The sequence below is a fragment of the Lates calcarifer genome, linkage group LG21 (genome assembly GCF_001640805.2).
Source record: "Lates calcarifer isolate ASB-BC8 linkage group LG21, TLL_Latcal_v3, whole genome shotgun sequence".
NCBI lineage: Eukaryota > Metazoa > Chordata > Actinopteri > Centropomidae > Lates > Lates calcarifer.
In genome coordinates, this window is record NC_066853.1 from 17,332,871 (window position 1) to 17,354,719 (window position 21,849).

The 21,849-nt window shown below is 39.6% G+C and overlaps 1 protein-coding gene across 1 annotated transcript in view; it reads right to left on the reverse strand.

The window, feature by feature from the left end:
- Positions 1-19,154: 19,154 nt before the first annotated feature.
- LOC108876044 (roundabout homolog 2-like) overlaps positions 19,155-21,849 on the reverse strand; it is a 257,671-nt gene continuing 254,976 nt past the window's right edge. Inside the window, 1 exon segment of the mRNA XM_018665320.2 lies at positions 19,155-21,582. Within this exon segment, the coding sequence (XP_018520836.1) occupies positions 21,581-21,582 (2 nt within the window). The 3' untranslated portion in view covers positions 19,155-21,580.

Genomic DNA, 21,849 nt, shown 5'->3' on the forward strand with positions numbered 1-21,849 from the left:
AAGGCATGAATATGCAAGATGAGGCTGGATGGTCCTTGGTCTGATCCTTACTGATAGTTACTCTACCTGTGTGCTCGGGGGAAGGCTCTGAGGTGTGGTGGTATGTCTACCACATTAAAACTGAGGAGAGGAGAATGGTAAAGGGGAGTGTGTGTGCACTTATTAGAAATGTTATATTTTTTTCTCCCTCATTTTGAAAGTTGTGATGTGTGTGAAAAATACACGTGCTAATCTCCCTAAGATATTTACACATTTACGGTACATATGAACTGCAAAGCTCAGCAAGTGATCAGCTATAAAGTTGAAGCAATTAGTCAATTAGTCAATTAGTCAATCCACAGGAAAAATAACTACAGACTATTTTAACAAGATGCTTTTCAAGGAAAAATGGCAAAACATTCGCTATTTCCCCACTTCGCTGACTTTTTTCCATATGTGGTAGTAAACTGAATATTTTTGGGGTTGGGACAAAAAGGACATCACAGTGGGAAACAGTGATGACATTTCTAGTTATTCTGTGACATTTTATAAAGCAGATAATTGATTAATCAATAGTTGCGACCCAAACTAGTTTCAGTACAGTTTGCAAAACAGCACAATTAAGATAAATAAATATTATTCTAAATTCTATATTATAGATTATATAGCTGTGTGTGTGTGTGATTATATTAAGCCTTCAAGAACTTATCTTCCATTAAAGTCACAATAACACAATCTACTACTCTGTAGATCGACCCACAAAAATATCCAAGGAGACAGAAATGACAGAAAATGCTTTAAGTTAAAACTTTAAGTGAAAACTGCACTAAAGAGACAAAAAAACCAAATAAAATTCAGGGGACTAAATAAATACCACCTACACACAACAGATTCACTGTCTTTGCCTCCTACAAATAAGGTCATGCAAGTTTCAGTGAGTGAATGAGTCTAATTTCTCAGAAGCAATTCAAAGACAAAAGATCCATTAATATGCCGATGTCAGTATGAGGTTTAATTACGCTGCACAGGAATATGCTAAACGTACAAATCTGTAGAAGCACACTAACCTCTCCTCTTCTCTCAGCTTCCTCTTTCTTTATGCCTTCAGTGTTTCAGTTTTTGCAATCAATAATTTAAACTGCTGTTGCTTTCAGCTCTGTCCTAGCAGCCAGAAACTAATTTCTTTTGTGCACATTCAGGCTGTCTCTCATTTCTGATCGCCAAACTGCTTCATTAACCTCCTTCCTAAACTAGGAGGTAATTAAGTGAACAGCTGTGCACTGTCTGACAACTCGTCTTACTGTCGCTACCCTTCCCAAGAACGCCAGCGAGAAACCCGTCATCACAGGTGCACAGTGTTTAGACAGCTTACCAGCACCTCTCCACAGCCATTTACACTACAGCTGCAGGTCAAACGCCACCTCTTCAGACAATCAATCAAAACTCATTTACGTTTAATGATCTCACCAACCAACTCATCACAATTTCACATCATTAGAAAAAGTTCTTTTTAATCAATGTTAAACACTTAAGCTTGTTTCAACTTGTGAAAATTGAACGGAGATGAGTTACTGTAAAAGATAGCCGTCAGTGGCGAGACTGCCAGATGTAATGAGAGAGGGAGTGTGGAAGCCAGCCAAATCCAAGTTTTTAATAACTGGGAAGTAATCTGGGTGATTTGTACATCCATTTGTCACTTAGCCAGTCATTCTAACCATCCTTATTTAGTGCCGATGGGGTCCGCACAATTAACCCAGAGGAATATAGCCTCCTCGAGCCGTCTCCTGGAATCTTCCCCGCCTCAGCTTTTTTTCTCTGCTGTCCTCTTTGCATCATAAGCTGTTCTCTTAATATTACCAATGAGTCATAGTCTTTATCAAAGTGCTTCTGATAATTATTAATACCGTTATAAGCCCTTTGATTAGAAGAATACATTTACAAGTATCACTACACTAATTATGTACATGGTGTAGAGAAATCATGGAAATGACTTTGAAGTACAAGTAACACAATCAACAACAACAACAGTGACAGACATCTAAAAGAGCTCAAATCCAGCCAAATCCAGGTCACAGGTGTATTAAAAAGAGCATAATTATTCAACGAGTTTCATAAAGCCACATACATAAGTAAGACAGGCAAGTGACAAACTGTATTGATGAAGGTCAAACAGTCAAACAGTGTCCAAAAACAGAGCCAAACAAGCCTATGATAAACATAAGCCTTCAAGTACTTACTGTTAAAGACTGTTACCACCTTACATATGTGGCTGAATATGTAATTTCATATTGCATTAGTAATATACAGTATATACAACTAACATTTCCATTATGGATCAATCTCCCTATTATGTTTGTATAACTTGATAACTTGTCTATAAAATGTCTCAAAATAGTGAAAAAAGTCACAATTTCCCAGAGCCCAAGGTGACATCTTCAATTTTTTTAAAATCAAATATTTAGCATTTTGGCTTGATTAATGACTTAAGATGATAGATTATCATGTTGTAGATGATAAATTGTCTGTCGATTGTCAACTAAACAACTGTTTAACAAAAACTGACCAATTATTTAGTCCACATTAAATATCATGGTCATTTTTAATTTAATAACCAGATGTGAATGTTTCTGTCTGGTGCAGTAAATGTCCTATCGCCAAGCCCCACCTCAGAGTCCTCTTTAATGAAGTGTACATTGTTTTGTCTGACCCCTGTGGATTCTTAATCAGGCTCCTATTCAATGCAATATACAAAAATGTCATGTAAATGTAAATGTAATACAAATATGATTAATTTCTACTAAATTAAAAAATAGAACACTAATTAAAAGTCCTCCTCCTCTTCACATAGATAAACATAGTGTAGGTGTGTGAATCTGCCACCCACTCACTTCCCTGTGAATTCAAAGAAACCCATTAGAAGGCTCTTGTCTTTGTCAAGGTGTTGGGCATACCTATAATGACAGTATTGTAATAACCCCTGAGCTGATGTGACTTTTACCCAAGGTTAGGAATGCCCAATGCAAACATACAATCAAACCATTCAAGAAGTGGCATGTTTTCAAACGCGCTCAGAAAAACCCTGACACAACCAATCATGGAGGCTACATGTAAATGGTGATAGACAAAAGGCCCGGCAGTGCTTGATGTTCAGAGAGGGCACATAATGGGGATAAATTAGTGTGTTTTCTTAGTCAAATGACCTGGGGAGTGCTGGCGATTTGAATGACGGGTGTTCTTCAGGCATTGATAGATGGAAGGTGAGGACAAGGGTGAGCAGGCTGCAGAGGTGTTACTGGGATGGGAGGATCACGGCGGTGGAGTTTAAGGGCTGTGGGCACCTTTGTGTTCATCCTGTCTATACTCCACCCTGTCTTTCTCTCCTCTTTCTTTCTATCTTTCCATTGCTGAAAGACTGCTGACTGACTGAGTGGGGGAGATGAGACATGGGTTCATCACGCTTGTGTGGCCTTGGGGCTTTTTTTTTCCCCCTTCACATAAGATGGCTGATGTGCTTGTGTTGCCATCTTAAGCTGTTGTTTTACAGCCTGGACATTTTTCTCTTTTATGATGGTGACCTACTTGAGAGCAACAGCTACACCCTTTCACCTCCATTTATCTTTGTATTTGATATGTTTGTATTTTAACCGATTAATTTAAAGCAGATAAAGGGAGAGATTACTAAAGACAGGACGTCGTCATATGACTGGCTTGAGGTTGTATGTTATTTGACTGTAGTATATTTCTAGATTGTGTCCAGAGCTTGTTCTATCGATTATTATTTTTCTCCCCCTCAAAAAAGACTAATGAGCCCAGAGAATTCCACTAGAAAGGTTAATACAATATTGAAATGTCAGGAGATTAATGATATTGTTCTTTCTTCCTATGGTCCTGTAGGAGAGGGTGACAAATGTCTTGCCCTTTACACTCCGTTCCTCCCTATTTGTGATCTTTTTCTCTCTCCTTCTCATTCTCTTTGTCTCTGTGTCTGTTTCTCTTTAACTCTCCATCTCCCGTTTTTTTTTCCTCCCTCTCTTTGTCTCTTCCTCGTTCTCCTCCACTGACCATGGTCTCCAGATGCCAAGGACTTATCCCCACTACTGTGCGTAAATGCTGCAGCTATATGCAGTGACACAACACAGGAGATGGGCTGTGCTGTACACTGTGTGTGGCTGTCAGTAAATGAATAGCACTGATCCATCTTCATTAGGAGGCGATGAGATTTCAACGCGAGGAGTTTCACCTTCTGTCAAGAGCAGAAACTCTTCCTAATGCACCAGACCATCAAACAGCGCATTGTTACTTTTCAGCTTAGAAACACTTCTGTGTTGCAAGAGATACGGAAATCCTCGACTGCGCTTTGGTCTTGGTGGTGCAGATGTTAACTGGTCTTATGTGCTCAGTGTTTCTATGGTGCACATCTTGACTCCTCCCATGCTCCTGCAGCACCCTGGCATGGGGTCCAAGTTTTAATCAACTCTGCATAATTGGAGTGATTCCCTGTCTTGCTGTATATTTCAATCCATCTGTATAATTACGGGGAATTAAAGTCTTTGTCAGAAGGAATGGGGAGGGAGAAGCCTCACATAGACCCTCCCCTGCTAGTCCCCACTATCCCCATCCTCACTGTAGCTCACACAATTACACACCATCTTGAGAGAAAGAGGAAATTACCTCTTTTGTCATCTCATTTTTCACTGGTGGGGACAAAACACATGCGTGAGCGTCAACAATAATTAATGCATCACAGCGACCTGTGCGCAAAGCATCCCCTGTATCTATTTCAATATTACAGAGTAACCAATTAGCATCACACCTGTACACAGCATCACTGTTGATCTTGGTGGTGTTTTCTGCTTTAGGACTGGTGGTAAGAGGAACAGCAGGGAATTGTGATCTTCCTGCTTGCTACGGGGGCTTTTGGCCAGCCATGCCATAGTGCAGTAATTGCATCGATGAGCAGAGAAGCAGTGGCTTGCAGGCAAGCATGGGTCATCATTACTCTGCGTGAAGTCACCAGCCCTAAGGTAGGCCATTACTGCAGAGTGTCAATAGCTGATGCTGTTGTATGATAGAGGCCAAACGTTAGCCCTCCCAGGGTCATGTGATCACTTCCTGCCTCCAGGTTAAAGGTTCAGGCAATTAGGGGGATGCCAATTTATCTTCTGTCTATACGAGGTGATCCTCTGAAAGGGTCGAATGAGATCTTACACTGCCAGCGACTGGAACAGAAATGGAGATGCGACCATTGTGTCTTTCTTGGCATTGTTCCTTTGATACTGTCAGTGGCATCATAGTCATGGGCCGATCCCTGGTCTATGCCTCATTTCCTCATCTCATCCATCCTGCAGCAGACAGCTACTATCTCTTCCTCTATACGACAGGTATCTGCAGAGTATGGCCAAATCACTGCTACCATCCCACAGGGAGGGTACCAGTCCTCCAATAACGTCTACCTCTGTCCAGGAAGTCCTGCATTAACTATAAAGCCAGTTTGCCAAGTCACAAGGTTTCATTCATTTTATCAGATCTGCCAGGTCCTTGGAATAATTGCTATTCTACAGTGTGGCTCTTTCCTTTATTGTTCTGAACTCAGGCCAGTCACTGTTCAGCTCAGACACTGCTGTAGTGTTTATGATGTGGTTCAAAGGAAATGTGCAATATAGGCACTAAAAACAATAATACAGTCATTATAATGATTGCAGTTGCTGCCTCGATAACTGCTTGATGTTGACTGTACAGTGGATTTATCCCATAATAGAAATCTAATAACCATGCTTTGTGCTTTCTTTGTCCGTAATTGAATCTAACACATCTTTATCTTCATTTATTGTCCCGTCTCTGCAGGTCTTTTATTCTGAAACAGTTGTCTCCCAATCTCATTCAACACTGACCTTGGCCCTCTCCCAATTTTCACCTCACTACCTCCCCCCTTTTGACCCTCGCCCCATCCTACCCTCCTTTTCATCTCTCCATCATTGTCACTCCACCTCCAACTTCCCAGCAATTGCCGCTTTTCCTCGCACAATGTTTCCAACAGCCAATTTATACAGTGGCAGGACGCATCTATCTCCTGGAAGGCTGAGGAGTGCCGCTCTGTCTCTACCAGCTCCCTGACTCACTCTGTTGTACCTGCAGCCCTGGGCTCTATTTGACTTCATCTGAATGCTTTTGCTTCATGGAAGTTTGTGTTGAGTTTGACAGGTGTGAGAAACATGTCAAAGTCTTCAGAAATTATCATCTAGGATTGTTGATTCTAACCTACTGGAGCTAAAATTATGCCAACATACTTTAAGTCCATCTTTTAAGTCTTATTATTCATAGTGAATTAAAAGTAATTAGAATGGAATTAAGTGAATTAAAAGCAAGATATACTTAAAGACTGGGAGGAAAAAAATATGTTTTTAGTTTGGAAACAATTAGCTGAATAATTAACTCACCCTTCAAACGAACTTGTTAACTTGTAATTCATTCATTTTCATCACTTGTCTCAGGTTCCTGCTTCTCAAATGTGAGGATTTGCTGCTTTCATCTGTGTTAAACAATTGAACTGTTGGGTGGATTTAAAAAAAAAAAAAAAAAAAATTCAAAGATATTTCATTGGCTCTGGAAATTGTGACTGACATTTTCAAAATGTCTGAGATGTTATGGACAAAATGTGCTCTGAATGATTTATATAGAAAAGGCTGGCAGCGAGATCTGTCTGAAAACTTCTAATGCGCTCATCATTATACTTTATCTGTGACCCACTAAATCTCCCACCAAGCCCCCTGTGTCACAGTTTCAGCTTCTGGAGGTTGGACCTGTCCCTCAACTAGAGTCAGTGTTAAGAACAAAGCCCCCATTGGATGTGACTCCAAGTTCACATGCATTTATGCTGTAGCTCAAAGCTACTGGGTCTCTCCTCAGTTACACCACGATCGGCCCCGACTTCCTTCGCTACTCGCGTCCTCTGCGAGTCCAGGCATGAGATGTGTGCAGTGAGCAGAAAGATCAAAACTGCAGCGAGCTCGTGCCTCAGCAATAAAAGAGCAAAACAAGCTGTGAGTGAAGTGCAGTACTCAGTTTACACTGGGTTATGGCGCCTTTTTAAAAGTCTGCTCAAACTAGTTCTATAGCTTTCAGTCTTTGGAGATTTACACAGCTCTTCAAAGCACTGCACTGTGTTTGATAACCTAATGTTCTGCCTTTTCTTCTGTATATCCTCTTAATCAGTCATGTAATAAACTACGCTGGTACTACTGTTTAGATTAATTATACATCAACCCAATTACACACAGCACATCTATGCTGCAGCTTTATCTGATTACAAGACCAATATGAAGATCAAAAAAAATCTTCACATTTTACATAAGTAGGTCCTCCATTTCTCCAAGACCAAGTTATCTCACTGAGGACGCAAAGACGAAGCAAATTAGTGCAAATATTTTTCTTGAAAAGAGGACAAATCACATGCTACATTTTTTGTCACAAGTTGCGTTTTTCCAATTTGTGTTTGTAATTAGGGTGTGCAGCACCCAGACATCCAGCGGATAATCTGGCCTTTCTGTATTAGACGGGAAGTGGACCGTGAAAGTAATTGGTGAGTGTAGCACAAATTGGATCTAAGCGTGATGCGATTTTTATTCCTTTGAGGCAATATTTGCAAAGCGATTAGAACAATGCTGCTGCAGCACATTAAAAAAAAAAAAAAACCTTTATTACATATGTGTAACGTTTATGATCGAATGTTAACAGGTCCAGTAATCAACCTGAAGGTGGGAGGTAGTATGTGAAGCTTATAGTCAAACTAGGAGGAAAAAAAAGTTTATAGTTTATAGCCGTGGCTTTGGCTGCTTTAAATGGGGAATAAATAAATAATGAAAATAAAATCCAAATGGTTTTCATCACTCAACTGTTTCAAAACTATTCCAATTAGGATTCCTATTAGATGCCTCTGAAATACACTGCCAAATCAACCACAAAAAATATGGATTGAAGAGTTGCTTTCTCAGAAAAAAAAAAAAAAAATCCCACAGAGAGGAGTTTATTCCTGTTCCTGTTGGAACAACTGTAGCATGTTTTACCCAAAGTTGTGTGAGACACTTACAAATAACATGATTAGAAACAAATTCATTAGCAAGTGACACCACTTGGTAATGAGATCTTGAGCTTGAGCGGGTAGCCACTGGGGGTTCAGTAAGCCAGCTAGAATCATACTGGTGTGACACTGGCATCAAAAGCAGAGATTGGATATATCTGCAGTCTGTGGACGCTTCCAGCTGATAAATGGGGTTTTATCACTTGTGCAAAATCCTGACTAATGTGTCAGGCTGAATACTGAACAGGACTATTTGTGTGGCTGGGGAGTGAGAGCGAATGGGAGGAGGCTTTACTCTAAGGACAAGGAAGTGTGGAAGAACTGATGTCATCTGAAGCATATAGGTGTTGTGCCAACATACAAATAGATATGAGCTCCTTCACTGATATAGAGGCACAGAGGCTTCAGGAATGCACTGCAGGTCCAGAATCAAGTGTTTAAGGGATCAGGGGGATTATTTTCATTATCTGTTCATTATTACTATGCATCTGGTCAATTATTTCATTTATAAAGTGACAGAAAATGATGGAAAAAGCTTGTCACATTCTGACGTCTTCAAATTGTTTCTTTCATCTGAGCAGTCAAAAACTCAAACATGTCCAATAACAAAAATCTAAATAAAAATAAGGCAACAGCCCTTCACACCTAAGAAGCTTGATTAATGGCTTAATTGATTAATCAATTATTGAAATTGGTGTAAATTAATTTTGTCAAAAGGACTAAATGATATATTGACTAATCACTTCAGCATTATTTGGAATTAAAAGCATGAATAATACTGGATTTTTAAGGCTGACATTGAGATCAATATTTGAGAGTTTTTGGCTGGCATTCCCATTTACACCGAGTTCTCAGTTTATTGGCTATACCTAACTAAAACTAATGTAGTCTGATACAACGGCCCTGCAGTAAGGTTACTGCCTTCAGTTTTTGTTGGAGCTGTTGCAGAGATGTGTTGATTATACTTCACAGTTAAAATTCTAAATTCATCATTGACCTTGGAAGCAACAGATGATGAAACAATCCAACAAGTCCTCCAACCTAAATGGCTATATAGGTCAGACTGACGTGGACCAACAAAATACCCTTTGTGAGGGTGGGATATATTGCAGAACTATTACATTAGACTAGTTTTAGCTTAGGGACCTAATAAATGGACAACTTAGTGTATATATGAAGTATCTTCAACAAGACAGTGTCATCCACACTGATGTTTTTATCAACCACTTTGCTGAGCTCACCTCTCTGTTTCAAACCTTTTGCTAATCTAATTGGTGGGGTTAAAAACTGGTGGGTTCCCTCCCAGTTTGCACTGCATGCCTGTGGCAGTAAACCCCCATCAATTACCTACTACAGTCTGTTTCATGCTGAACACGAAGGAACGTGTCAACACCCCAAGATACTACTCTGCACACACATGAAAGCCTGGCCATCCAAACAGAGGAAAACCCCTGACAGCATAAATTACTGGGTGGAAAAAGGTGAAGGCACTGTACATGTATCAAGCCCTGTCTGCTGTCAGAGACAGGGGGAGACAGGAAAACAAAGGAACGCACAGGAGCTGAGCAAAGAGAGGGAGGGAGGAAGCAGGATGTAAAATGAGCGGCAGAGAGGAGGAGAAGAACGGGAAGTGTAGATAGAGAGCGGCTATGGACAAGAAACTGGCCAGTCAAAAGGCAGAAAAATCCTCCAGTAGTGTCTTCCAGGGGACTGTCAGCTCCCATAAGAGTAACATGGTAAACAGGAAGCAAAAATAGCCTTCAGTCTTGTGTGGTGGCAAGACAAACAACCGCCGGCACAATCCAGTGTGCTTATTGTGTAGTTTGTGGAAGAGGAGCTGTGGAACTATTTGATGAGGGATATGTCTGGGTGCCTCTGCCATTGTTCGACACAGTTGAGAATCATTTATCACAATAGGAGCACCTGGTGTTCAGAAAAAGCAGGAGCTGGTACACCACAACCAGAGCGTCTCAGCTAACAAAGAGGGTGAAAATAGCAACATCTTTCTCCACATCTATCCCTGTTCCCCTTCACATCTCTCTTCCTCGCCCCCATCTCAGCTTTTCCCTCCCTTTCTCTGCTGCTTTTAACATGCCTCCATCTCCTCATGTTAATTTGCTGCTTCAGTGACACGCATCATTGGGGGAGTCATTTCTAATAACCCCGCCAGCCCACATACAAGTGCCTTTGAGTCATGCACTGAGATGTCATTCAAATTATTAAGCATAATGGTGACAATGATGCATTTCTAAAGCCTTGCTTCCTTCCTGACATGACTGCAGTTAGCTCAACACAGCCAACCAATCCCCCCAACATTCTCCCTCCCTCCCCCTCCTCTTCAAAGATGAACCCCATGTCCCCATATCATCTTTTTGAGGAAGAGCACGTACTGAGCTGCTGGGATGAATCATTTCATTTCCCCGAGCGTTTTGCCATAAGAAAAATCTTTTTATTCCTGAAGCATCTTGGCATGTCACAGCCTCCTCAGTGTCATCGTCCTATCACATGATGCAGGGCATCCAAAAGGTTTTCAAGGTAAGAGGGTTAGGGTGGGTTTTTTTACCTTCTTTTTCATGACCTGAGTCAAAGTAGAGTAATTATTCATTCACAGGGGCCGTTGGGGATGATGAGCGGATGACATTTTCCCTCAGCTGCTTTGTTGTTGCAGATCCAAGGCAGAGAGGATTGTCAGAGCCTAACATCTGCTGTTTTCTCCCTTAGCCCCGGCTCAGTAGAACACATCTTAGCAGCTAAGAAAATGACTGAACAGAGCCACAGAGATTCTCCTTCTCTCATTTACAGACTTTCGGGTGTAAGTAACACATGGGAGGCAGATGGCAAGATGAAAACACACCCACACAATCATGTTTAATATTATTTTAGCTATGTTTTTACATTTGAGCAAAACAAGCCGAGGTGTAAGATAAGGGGTTACTGTGGCAATTCCACTATAATTTGGAATAATCTGAAAATACATACAGTTTACGGTAATTTGCTACAAGTTAAAAGAGTGATGTTACCGCAATCTGACAGAGAATTCTTGGTGCGTGTTTATTTTCTAAATTCACAAATATGGCCTTGACTGCCTGGGTGATGCCACAGTGTTCTGGATTAAAAAAGCAGAAAGCAGATGCCTCTGTAATAAAGACAATTAAACCAGCAGCTGTACCATCTGCTATTGTCCGTGACCAAAGTAATGAGTGGAAAAAGGAGTGGAAGAGGAATTTTGAGAGGGTAGCAGGGCGTGCAGGTACATCTTCAGCCACAGTGAAAGCACCGGAGAACTGCTAAGATGGTCAAACCACAGGTAAAACCACGCTCGGGTTTGGCAACCTATATAAAACGTATGATACAGCTCTTTCTATGCAATTAAACAAAGCTAACATTTAACTCAAGGGATCCAAAACAGATTATAGGTGCAGGATAATATGAAATATCCCATACATAATCACCCGCATTATCCCTTCCTCCTTTCCATTTCTGGCTTGTCTCCAGTCTCCTGTGTGGCCTGAGCTGTAGAAGATAAGTGGTGGGGTAGCATGTGTCTACAGTGACCTTGCCCGTCTGAAAGTGATTAACTGATTATGCCTCAATGAGTGGTGACATTCACGCTTGGAGGCCAAAATTTGTCCTCCTTGCTGGACACATCTCTTTACAGGAACATGCAGCAGGTGAAGAAGAGAAACCATTATCAGCGAGAAAAGACTAAAGCTTCCCCAGTGTGCTAATGCCAATGTTTTAGATGCTGCAGCACAATGCTTCTAAAATGTTACACAATAAACATTCAGTGAATGAGTCCTGTCTCGTGGAATGAAAATCTAATAAACTATTAAATAATGTGTGCAGCACACTCTGAAACCTCTGATTAGATTTAAGCAGTTTTTTTAAATTCTAAAGTTTATAGGTTATTTTATAAAAAAGACGTTATTATTCAGCAATGCCAGTGAAAACCACAGTGCCACAGCCTTGTAATATTCAATGGCGAGGGCAGATTTTCATTGCAAGTCCTTGGCAAAGACGTCTATATGCAAAGCTTTGCCCATTACATGTACTGAAGTGCTACTGTGTGAAAAATATGAGCAAGCATCCGTAAAAGTTGACCATAAAAAAAAATCCTGTGTGTGAAAGGCAGGAAAGGATATTTTGCATATTTCCGCCCCACTTCATACAACCAGAGACAAAAGCTAGCCTTGGCAAAGCTGCTTCTTTTTTCTTCGGTGTGGTTTTCAAACAGAAGGCAGAGCGTGGGTTTAGAAATGCATCTCGTGGACAAGATTTGAAGAAAGGACACGTGTAGTTTGGACTCTCAGAGAAAACTCTGAATTTTTCTCTGAATTTATCTTTTTTACTGTACTTTTTGATGTTCTAAGATATACACAACACACTATAGATACACTATAGAAAATACACAGTATAATAATATGTTCTGTGAAAGAAGATATTTGGTTTATGGTGGTCCACAGAAACCAGAATCATTGTCATTTTGACAAAAATCTAACACAACAAAATTGTCACACAGCTACAAGACAAGCATTTGTTAACTGTAGGATTTTTCTTTCTATTTCCATTACATTTTACTGAATAATCCAGTCTTAGATACTGTTGGACCCAGCCTTTAATTAACGATAGTCGGACAAGGTTTTGGGGTGTCTCCCACTGTGTTTGTTAACACACATCATTAATCAAGAGGGGGGTTTCCAGTAAGCAGGTCACTCAGGATCATGCTAAACAATTAAGCTTTGATTAAGAGATTGTTCATCAAGCCATCCCACTCGCAGCCAATGGCATATTAAAAGCCCACAGGAACAAGATGCTTCGCACCTAAGGCTCTGTCCTCACAAACGCTGGTACACTCTGTCACTATATGACAAGTGTACTTAGATTCAAAATCATTTATCCACTAGTTTCTTTTCTACAGTTTCTACCTTCCCTGAATGCTGTTACAATAGAGGACAATCAATTACTGTTTATTTCTGCCAACAGAGTTTTCTTTTCTCTTGAATAAAATCTCTTGGCTTTCATGGACATCCCTGCTCTCAGCTTGTATGAATAGTCCCTTTTGAAAAGACTGCAAGGTGAAAATGTAGCGCCCACTCCACAACTGAACACAACTGAACCGCAAATCTCAAGGAGAGCCGATGTGTGTGGAGAGAAACAAAAAGTGAGGCAAGGATGTGTGAATGAAAAGAAGTGGAAGAAAAATGAGAGAGAGAGCTGTATAGAGAGATAACCTTAAGGTTACCATCGAACAGAAACAATACAGATGTCTATGTATCTATCAGGAGAGAGCATCATAATCTAAGCATGTCATGGAAAATAACAAACTCAAACAACAACAATAACAAAAACTTAGAACAGAATTACAAACACTCTCATAAATTTCCCACAAGGCTGAGCTCCAGTTAGCAGCACTTCTCAGTTATAAAAGAGATGTGGTAACCAGCACTCTAATATGCAAGTGATAAAAGCAACATAAACCCAGCAGGCCTCCAAAGAGGCTAAATCATCTGTAACCAAATCATTTGATCGCTTGATATGTCAAAAGCAGCTGTCTTAAAGATCATGATAACATATACCAAACACAGATAAACTGCAAAGATGAAAGAAGGATCACAAGTCACAAGCTGATATTAAGCAGCAGGGATATGATATGATGGACACAGTTTACACTCTTGTGCTTTTGTTTTCTCTTTGCTCAGTCAAATATGATGATGTTTTGTCTTTGCATTTTCATTGTCAGAAAATGGACATGAGATCACTTCACAAGTTACTTCTGTTAAGGAGTGTGTTAAATTAATGCTAAATAACTGGTGACTAAGGTATTTATGGTAGCGAAATAGGCTAGGTAGGTAGTTTATTTTATTTTTTAGAGTATCTTTCCATCTTTCTAAGTAAAAATTGCACTTAAACAATTACTCAATCAGATTGACAGAAAAAATCTATGGCAGATACTCTTATTACAAATGTTGGTACTTTTTAATACAGAAATGCCAAACATCTTCCATCTCCAATGTCAAGACAATTTGAAGTCATCTTAGGCTCTAGAAAACTGCACTGTTTCCTGACATTTAATAGACCAAGGGATTAATCAATTAGTATTTAAATGAATATTATGACATAAACCAGTAGCACAGTCGCCATCATTCCAACACACAGTCATTAAGGACCACCTCAGACCCAGACACAGCAATATGGCGAGTGTAGTCTTGTGAAAAAACAACTACATGCAACCAGCAGGACTAGTCTGTTTTGTGACACAAACCTCAATATATGGAAAGTGCTGGTCAATAACACAATGTCTTCCATCCAAACAGGTGGAAAATTATGTGGCTTCTGGAGTCATTTATCAAATGTGGAGCTATGATGGAAATATACAGAGATATAAAGGCTGAGACAGACAGAAGGGGGGGTTGAAGGGGGGATGAAATGCAAATTTTTGCCACTTGTCCTCAGCAGCTGGTCTAGCTGTTTGACATGTGTGATGAATGGTGTTGCATTGGTACTGCTGCCCTCTCACCTCCACTCATTGTCACCAGTCCAGAGACAAAGGGGAGGAAAAAAGAAGGAGGAAAAAAAAAACCTGCAGCACAAGTAGTAGATGCTTCATTTCATCAATATACGCACGCACACACACGCAGATATATGCAGGCACATACACAGCAGCTCCGTTCTCCCAGTGCAAACACACCGGTACAGACATCAAAGCACACACACATTCAAATGCACACTCACTCCCTGATAACTTGTATCTCACTCCAGTGTGTATTTGCTGAGCAAAGCTTATTTCCTTCTGCCTGGCTAACCAGTTTTTGCTCACTCCACAGACCATCTCCGCCAACGTCTGATGCAACAATTACACTGCCGTATGAAAGCACAGGCCTCTGGGAGTATGCAGAGAAACAGGTACATCACCGCAAACTGCATATTTGCTGCACATTCTGAGGGAGGTGAGAAATGAGGAAGAGGTGGAAGAGTGCACACTGGTAAACAGTGGGAAATAAAAGATGGGAGTGGAGCGGGAAAGTTGCTTTGTTGGCAAGGAGCAGTGCAGTCATTACTCGTCCTGCACGCCCCCCAGGCAGTAGAGGAGGTGTGAAATGGGAGCATATCCTGCAGACCTGTACTGATGGGTTTGTTTAAAGGGTCAGGACAGATCAGTGAACCTTTTCCATAAATATGAATGCAAAAACCTTCCAACCATTCCAGGGAAATATCATATTATTATTTGGTGTTGTTTTAAATTATATGTGCTGATGGCCCTACAATTCAAAAAGAAATTATTCAACCTCCAAAGTCTCTCAATTTAACAGTAATCTGATTTCTTTAATGTCACATAATAAAACCTTTCTTAAACGGGAAAAGGATTAAGAGAAACAGCTCAGATTTCTGCCAGAGAAACGCAATTTTATAATAGTTTCTAACAGGGCTCTAACATATGAGCATGGGCACAGACACTTCAAACCAATTGAGTATCAAGTGCAAAGGAGGTAAGAAAAGATCATCACTCCAGGTAGTGCAACCGAGAATCCAAAATAATTTAATCAATCGAAAATTAAAACTGATGCTAAGAAATAAGGACAGAGGTTAGAGAGAATTTTTTTTTTTTTTTTTTTTTTTGCATAAAGTGTCAGATGGAGGAGGGGAGCAACACAGAATACAGCTGAGATGAGAGCCAAAAAACAGAACTGATATGACTAATTGTTGACATTTACGAGGGACAGGAAAGTTGAAACTGTGCTTAATTGGTCTGGTTTACACATGTCATTATGCATTAATGCCAACAGCCTCTCTTGTTTAATAGATTTTAAAAGAATGGGTATAACCTTTAAACTGTTGATCAGTCATCATGGAGAGAAATGACACTAACTTTTTGCCACCACAAAAAAGATCACAAATCACATTGTACAGGGATGGAAAATTACATCTGTCGGTGTCAAAAACACAAATGTCGGACATTAAAAACTCCTTCTTTACGAAAGAATGAGTGGGAAATGAAAGGTGCCACAGCAAACATTTATAGGATTGTAAATAAAGTTAAAGCAATTGATTTCATGACCTTACTAATATATGTAAGGACCGACTCTGTGGGACCAGAGCACAGTTGACATGGATATTCTAGAGGATGCACCACTTGTGGCTGGCAATGAGTGTTGAAGAAATGCTATTCACTCACAGAAGCACAGTTACATGCAACTCTTTGTTCCCTCCACTCTATGTACATATTCCATCCTGTAGGGTGCCATGTGAAATCTATACTACAGGCAACCATCTTCTTTCTGGTGCAGAAACACTGTACAAACAGCTGAAATTCAAGGACTTGTCACTATCACCAAAATGCTCATCTACTGAACACATCTACTCAAAAAACACAGGAGAAAGCCAGTTTTACAAACATTCTCAGATGTGAAAACATTTAAGGCAGAAAACACATTCAGACAGCTTCTGGCCATTCAGCATTCAGGAATAAAACATAACAATTATATAAGTTTGGCTCAACAGTTCCACCACCTTTCTATCTCAAGACATATGTTGACAGACTGATGGTGGAGCAGTGGTTCCTCACAGGTTCCAGCTAGTACACACCAACAGTGTTTTCTGCAAACCATGACAGGGCACCACAAAACAGAACAACAACAACAACAACACAGAGGCAATATTTCAAACATAAACTTCCAAACTATGTCAGTCCGGGACATTTTTCTCCCCCAGGGGAAAATGAAAACAGACCTCAGGCCTGTGAGTCACATTCAGCCACCTCTAGCTGTCACCAAACTGAGAATAGCCCAACAAACAATGAGGCACCAGATCATCAAGCCTAACAAACTGTTGCCTTCCTCATTAAACCGGCAATTAACAAACACACAGTAACAAAGTGAGCTTTCTTACCTTAAACCAGGTGTTCTTTCCTCACAAATGTTTGGGAATAATCCATGACATCTGCGGTGGAGGAGATGACACCAAAGAGTTCATTTTACACGCAGTATTTTTTCCGAAAACTCTCAACGTATGTTATATTTTAACGACGTATGCTATACTTTGTCGCTTGAAAATGCAACATTTACAGAACATTTTACTTTTGGACGCTATTTTTTGACAATATTCGTCAACCTGTGGCGCAAGTCCCAAAAACGCGGCCTCATTTGCCAAGAAATTAACTCAGGTGCAGGTGATTGACGGTGGCGCGTGTCCGGTGATGGAACGGTCCACTCGTCTGTGGGCATGAGGGTGATAGTGACTGGTAAAATAATCAATAATAAAGGTATTTCTGGAATGATTCCTGTAGGATGTTATGGTAAATTGAAAAATAGTTTTATATATGACGATAATATTGGTCATAGACAATTAAAATATTAACGGTAACTATTCGTGGCCCTCTTAGCTAGATGATACCGCAGATGCCTACCTTGCCCAATGGTTAGGTCTGCACCTGGGGGTTTTGACCCCGGGGTCAAGATTAACTCTTAAAAAAAAAGAGGAAATAATATCCCATATATGTTTTGAGCAGAATGATCATAAAATGCCATAGCTGTGAATTGATCTAAATGACACCATCCAGTAATTTGAACCAAAAAAGCAAATGCCTCTTTGAATTTGCCAGTAGTATTGGGGTGCCCTCTGCAGTGAGGAGTTATTTTTTATGGGCACCTTTAAGAAACAGAGTAGAGGTCACAGCAGCTTGTTGCCACTCTCCTCATACAGGAGAACACTACATCAACTGTAGATGTATTTCACTGCTTGCTTGGAAATCATGGAATCACAGCAGCTGACAAGTGAGGTCATTTTTTAGCCAAATACTGCACATTTGTGGTCACCACAGGCAGTGCCTATATGTCAACTGCTCACATGGAGTTCCTCATACATATGGAATACAGGAAGTCTGATCCCATAATGAATATGACATATGTTTGGTAAAGAGATGGTATGATATGGAACAAGCTTTTTCATGCTCATTTACATTTGCACACAACACTGAGAACAGTAGCTGTTTCTTGTCTTATACATCCAGTTTTGCACCATTTCTTTCACAAGTTATTTTACTTGGAGCTTTGTGTAAGAGAGCTTGAAAGCAAACCGGCTGTCTCAGTGATTTAGCAGATTTGGATTTGTGTTTGAAGCTGCTCCTCTAGAAGGATCAAGGTAGGGATTGGTTTGACATAAAAAGGGCAGCTGAGTCAGGAGCTCTTTCACAAACACACACACAGGGCTACACATCTTTAGTGCACATGCACACAGACACACGCACACATTGCAAAATGACTACACACATGTTGTTGCTGAGTCAAACACTATAAAGATATCAGAGAAGGCACATTTTGGAGAAAGCTTAGAGACTATGACATTTAACTGTATTTTTCTGTATTATTTACTGTTTTACACCCAATTTGGATCTGTCCAGTGCAGAGTTTATATCGAAGACAAATAATTTAAGCCATTTTTCATTTTTCAAAAATATTTTATTTGATATTGATCCAGGTACAAGGAAATAAAAGAACATGGATTTATCTTACAGGACATGGGGATGAGACTGTAAAAGTTTATTTTCTTGATCCACTCTCTTCTTGGACAAGGACATGCAAGTGAATAAAGAAGGTGGTTTACAGAAGAAAAAGAAAAGGCAGAATGTTTTGTACTGTAGAAATGGCATTGGATTGAGGCATCACCTCACCCCAAACTGTACAGAAAGACTTCACCCAACAACTTTCTCTTTTTGTCATTTTTAATCTTCTTTTATAGCAAAAAGGCAACACACAGATAGGCTACAAAGAACCAACAATACTGAGAAAATGAACAAAAGAGAGGGAAAGCCAAAGTACTTTCATCCTTCCAAAAAGACGTTTTCTCTATTGTCTTGACAAGCAAATTGTGAGCTTTTTTTGCTCCTTGTGTTCAAAAGGGTTTTGAAAGTTTCTTTAGTTTTTGACATGAGAGGAGCAGTGCGGTGAACATGCAGGACGAAGAGTGACTCAGACAACTACTGACCCGGCACTTCACCATGCTCTGAGCACAGTGTGCCTATCATCTCCTTATGGCCTCGCTGCTCGGCTCCGACAGCAAACTTTACAAGGAACAGAAAACACATTTTTATATCTCACGAATCTTTATGCATATTTCACAATATACTTTTATTATCATTTTAATAAATACAAAACGACACTGTGATTTAAAAGAAAACAATGAGTATTAAAGAGACACTAGAACGCATTAGACATTAGAAATATCAATCTTAATTTGGTATGTTCTTTTACTGACATCTTGTCTTTAGGTGGATGAACCAGCACATCATACTCAGAATCAAAATGCACAGCAGAAAAGAAAAGAGGGGGACGACAGAATCGGACATGAGAGGGATATTTTTGTCAATGAGAACGGAATGGCATAATCAAGTGGAGATGCATATGGATATATACACATATATACACATACATAAACACCACCAGAATGTAAAATAACCTGAGATACTCTTTGCACCTCATTTCCAGAACACTGGCCACTGGGTGGATGATATAAAATGACGATGGCATGACAACAACAGTACAACAGCATCTGACAGCCTTTAGTTTCCACCCCCCTTTTATCAACATTAGCAGTACAAAAAAAGACAAAACAAACAGTCATTGAACCACAAAAATCCTGAACATTAATATTGAAAACATTGTTGTAATCAGCGTTTTGGAGTTCATAGAAGGCATACAAAGAAACAAGCTTTTCGTTAAAAAAGGACAACCAATAAAAACATTGTCTGGAAAGACAAAAATTGAGATTCAGAGGCTGAGAAGTCGAAAGCGGCAGATGATAAGTGTGAGTGTTTTGTGGCGGTCAGGCAGATAGAAAGTGTTCTGCTCCACACTGTGGCTGCAGACATGAAGCAGTGGGACCTGCTATAGTTAATATACAAGGCTTTTCTCCGTTACCACTCGACTGTTTGGGATCCAACACCGACTCAAAGCTACATTATAAATCATACACACTCCATTTCCTCTCAAAGTTCATGACACAAGACTGTGCTGATCATAGTGTTTTGGTAACTGAGGCACCAACTTTTAGAGCAACAACTGCTTCAACAGATCACTTAATTTAACAGCACTTAGCTGGACCAAACAGGTCAATGTGTTGTTCTCTTGAATGACACTGTACCATATACAGTGTAATATAACAAACATAACACAGTAAGTGCTCAAAAAAGCAAACAATATTAACAATGAATGGAAATAAAAGATGAAAAAATAAAACAAAAAGATGTAAACAAATTATATTGCTCCACTGATGTTTTAAGTAGGTTTGAGAGTATAACTGCTTCTGATCACAATAAATACTCCTTTGTCTGGGATGTCTGCTCACCTATTAAGGCCTTAGAAGAATCATAAATCTGTCTTTGTAAGTGCTATGACTGAGCTACAGCATGCAGACAGATTTCACTGACTCCTCCTTGCTTTTGACTGTTTTATGGTTAGTGTGCTGTTAATGCTGAATGAGGAGCGTAAACTTAGTGTGGTAAAATTAAAAAATTATTTAGGCATTAAAAAAAACAAAACTTGAAATGCTGGGAGACCCTTGTAAAAAACAAACAACCCTCCCACGCACACACACTCTCCCTCAGTCTGTTTATGAAAACACTGAGCACTAAATGTTTCTTAACAGCTAATTAGGAATTAAATAATCAACTCAGTCACCTACAGTAATACAGTATCCTCTGCATACAATTCTAGCCTCATATCTGTTCTTCAGACCCTCGGGAACCTTGTGTGTCTGCCACCCAATTAGTCTCATCTATGAAAATGGGTGCCTTATTTGTTGCTGTCTGTGAGCAAAGCCTTACTCTTTAATATCTCTCTGTACATTAGTATATAATTTTCTTCTCTTTACTTTACAGTACAGAAACTCCTCTTCACATATTCTTCCGGTTCTTCATGTCAGCAGGAGCTATGTTTTTGTGCTTATCACCAAAAATTGCAGTGCAAAAACAATAATTAATAATAATAATGATAATAATTAATGGTAACTATTAACAAACAATGGATTATAAAACAATTATTTTATGGCACAACAGCCACTCAATTCACATATAATACAAATAACCAGATAAAACCAACTGTTCCTTTATATGGAAATAAAAAGCTCAAACTGAATTAGGCTTGCATAGCAATGCAACGACAAGTTAAAGAATATATTTACAGGAAACAAAATTCCCTTTTTCCCAAGGGCAGTTACCAGAAAATTTGTTCTCATATAGATGTTTTCTTTTTTTTTTTTACTTGCCTTTTTCTAACAAAAAGAAAATTACAGTAAGGTAGGAGGTGGAAAATATTTTCTTGAGGACGAAAACATAGTGAGATGTACAGTATGTCTGTGTCTATACATCACATTTACAGTTCTGTGACACTGCTTTTCTCTGTAGTGCCCTCTGCTGCACTTCTTCCCTCTGAGAACACACAGGAAAGGACAAAGTTCGTTGCCCCAACAAGGAAGGCATCATTCTTTTGTGGACAGCCTGGGTTTTCTCCAGTTCACATCCCAGGCAGATCACTCTGTAAGAAACAAGAAATGAAAGGTGTCAGAATTGAGGAATGAAACAGTTAAACATTTTGGGAAATACACTTATTCACTTTCTTTCCAAGAATTAGATGAGAAGAATAATACCACTCAAGTCTGTGCATTAAGTGCAGACCTGGAGCCAGGAGCTGATTCACTTAGCTTAGCATAAATCACAATCAACTTTATTGGCCAAGTATACTGACAAAAACAAGGAATCTAACTCCAGCTCACATTAGCTCTCAATGTAGTGAAAGAAAGTA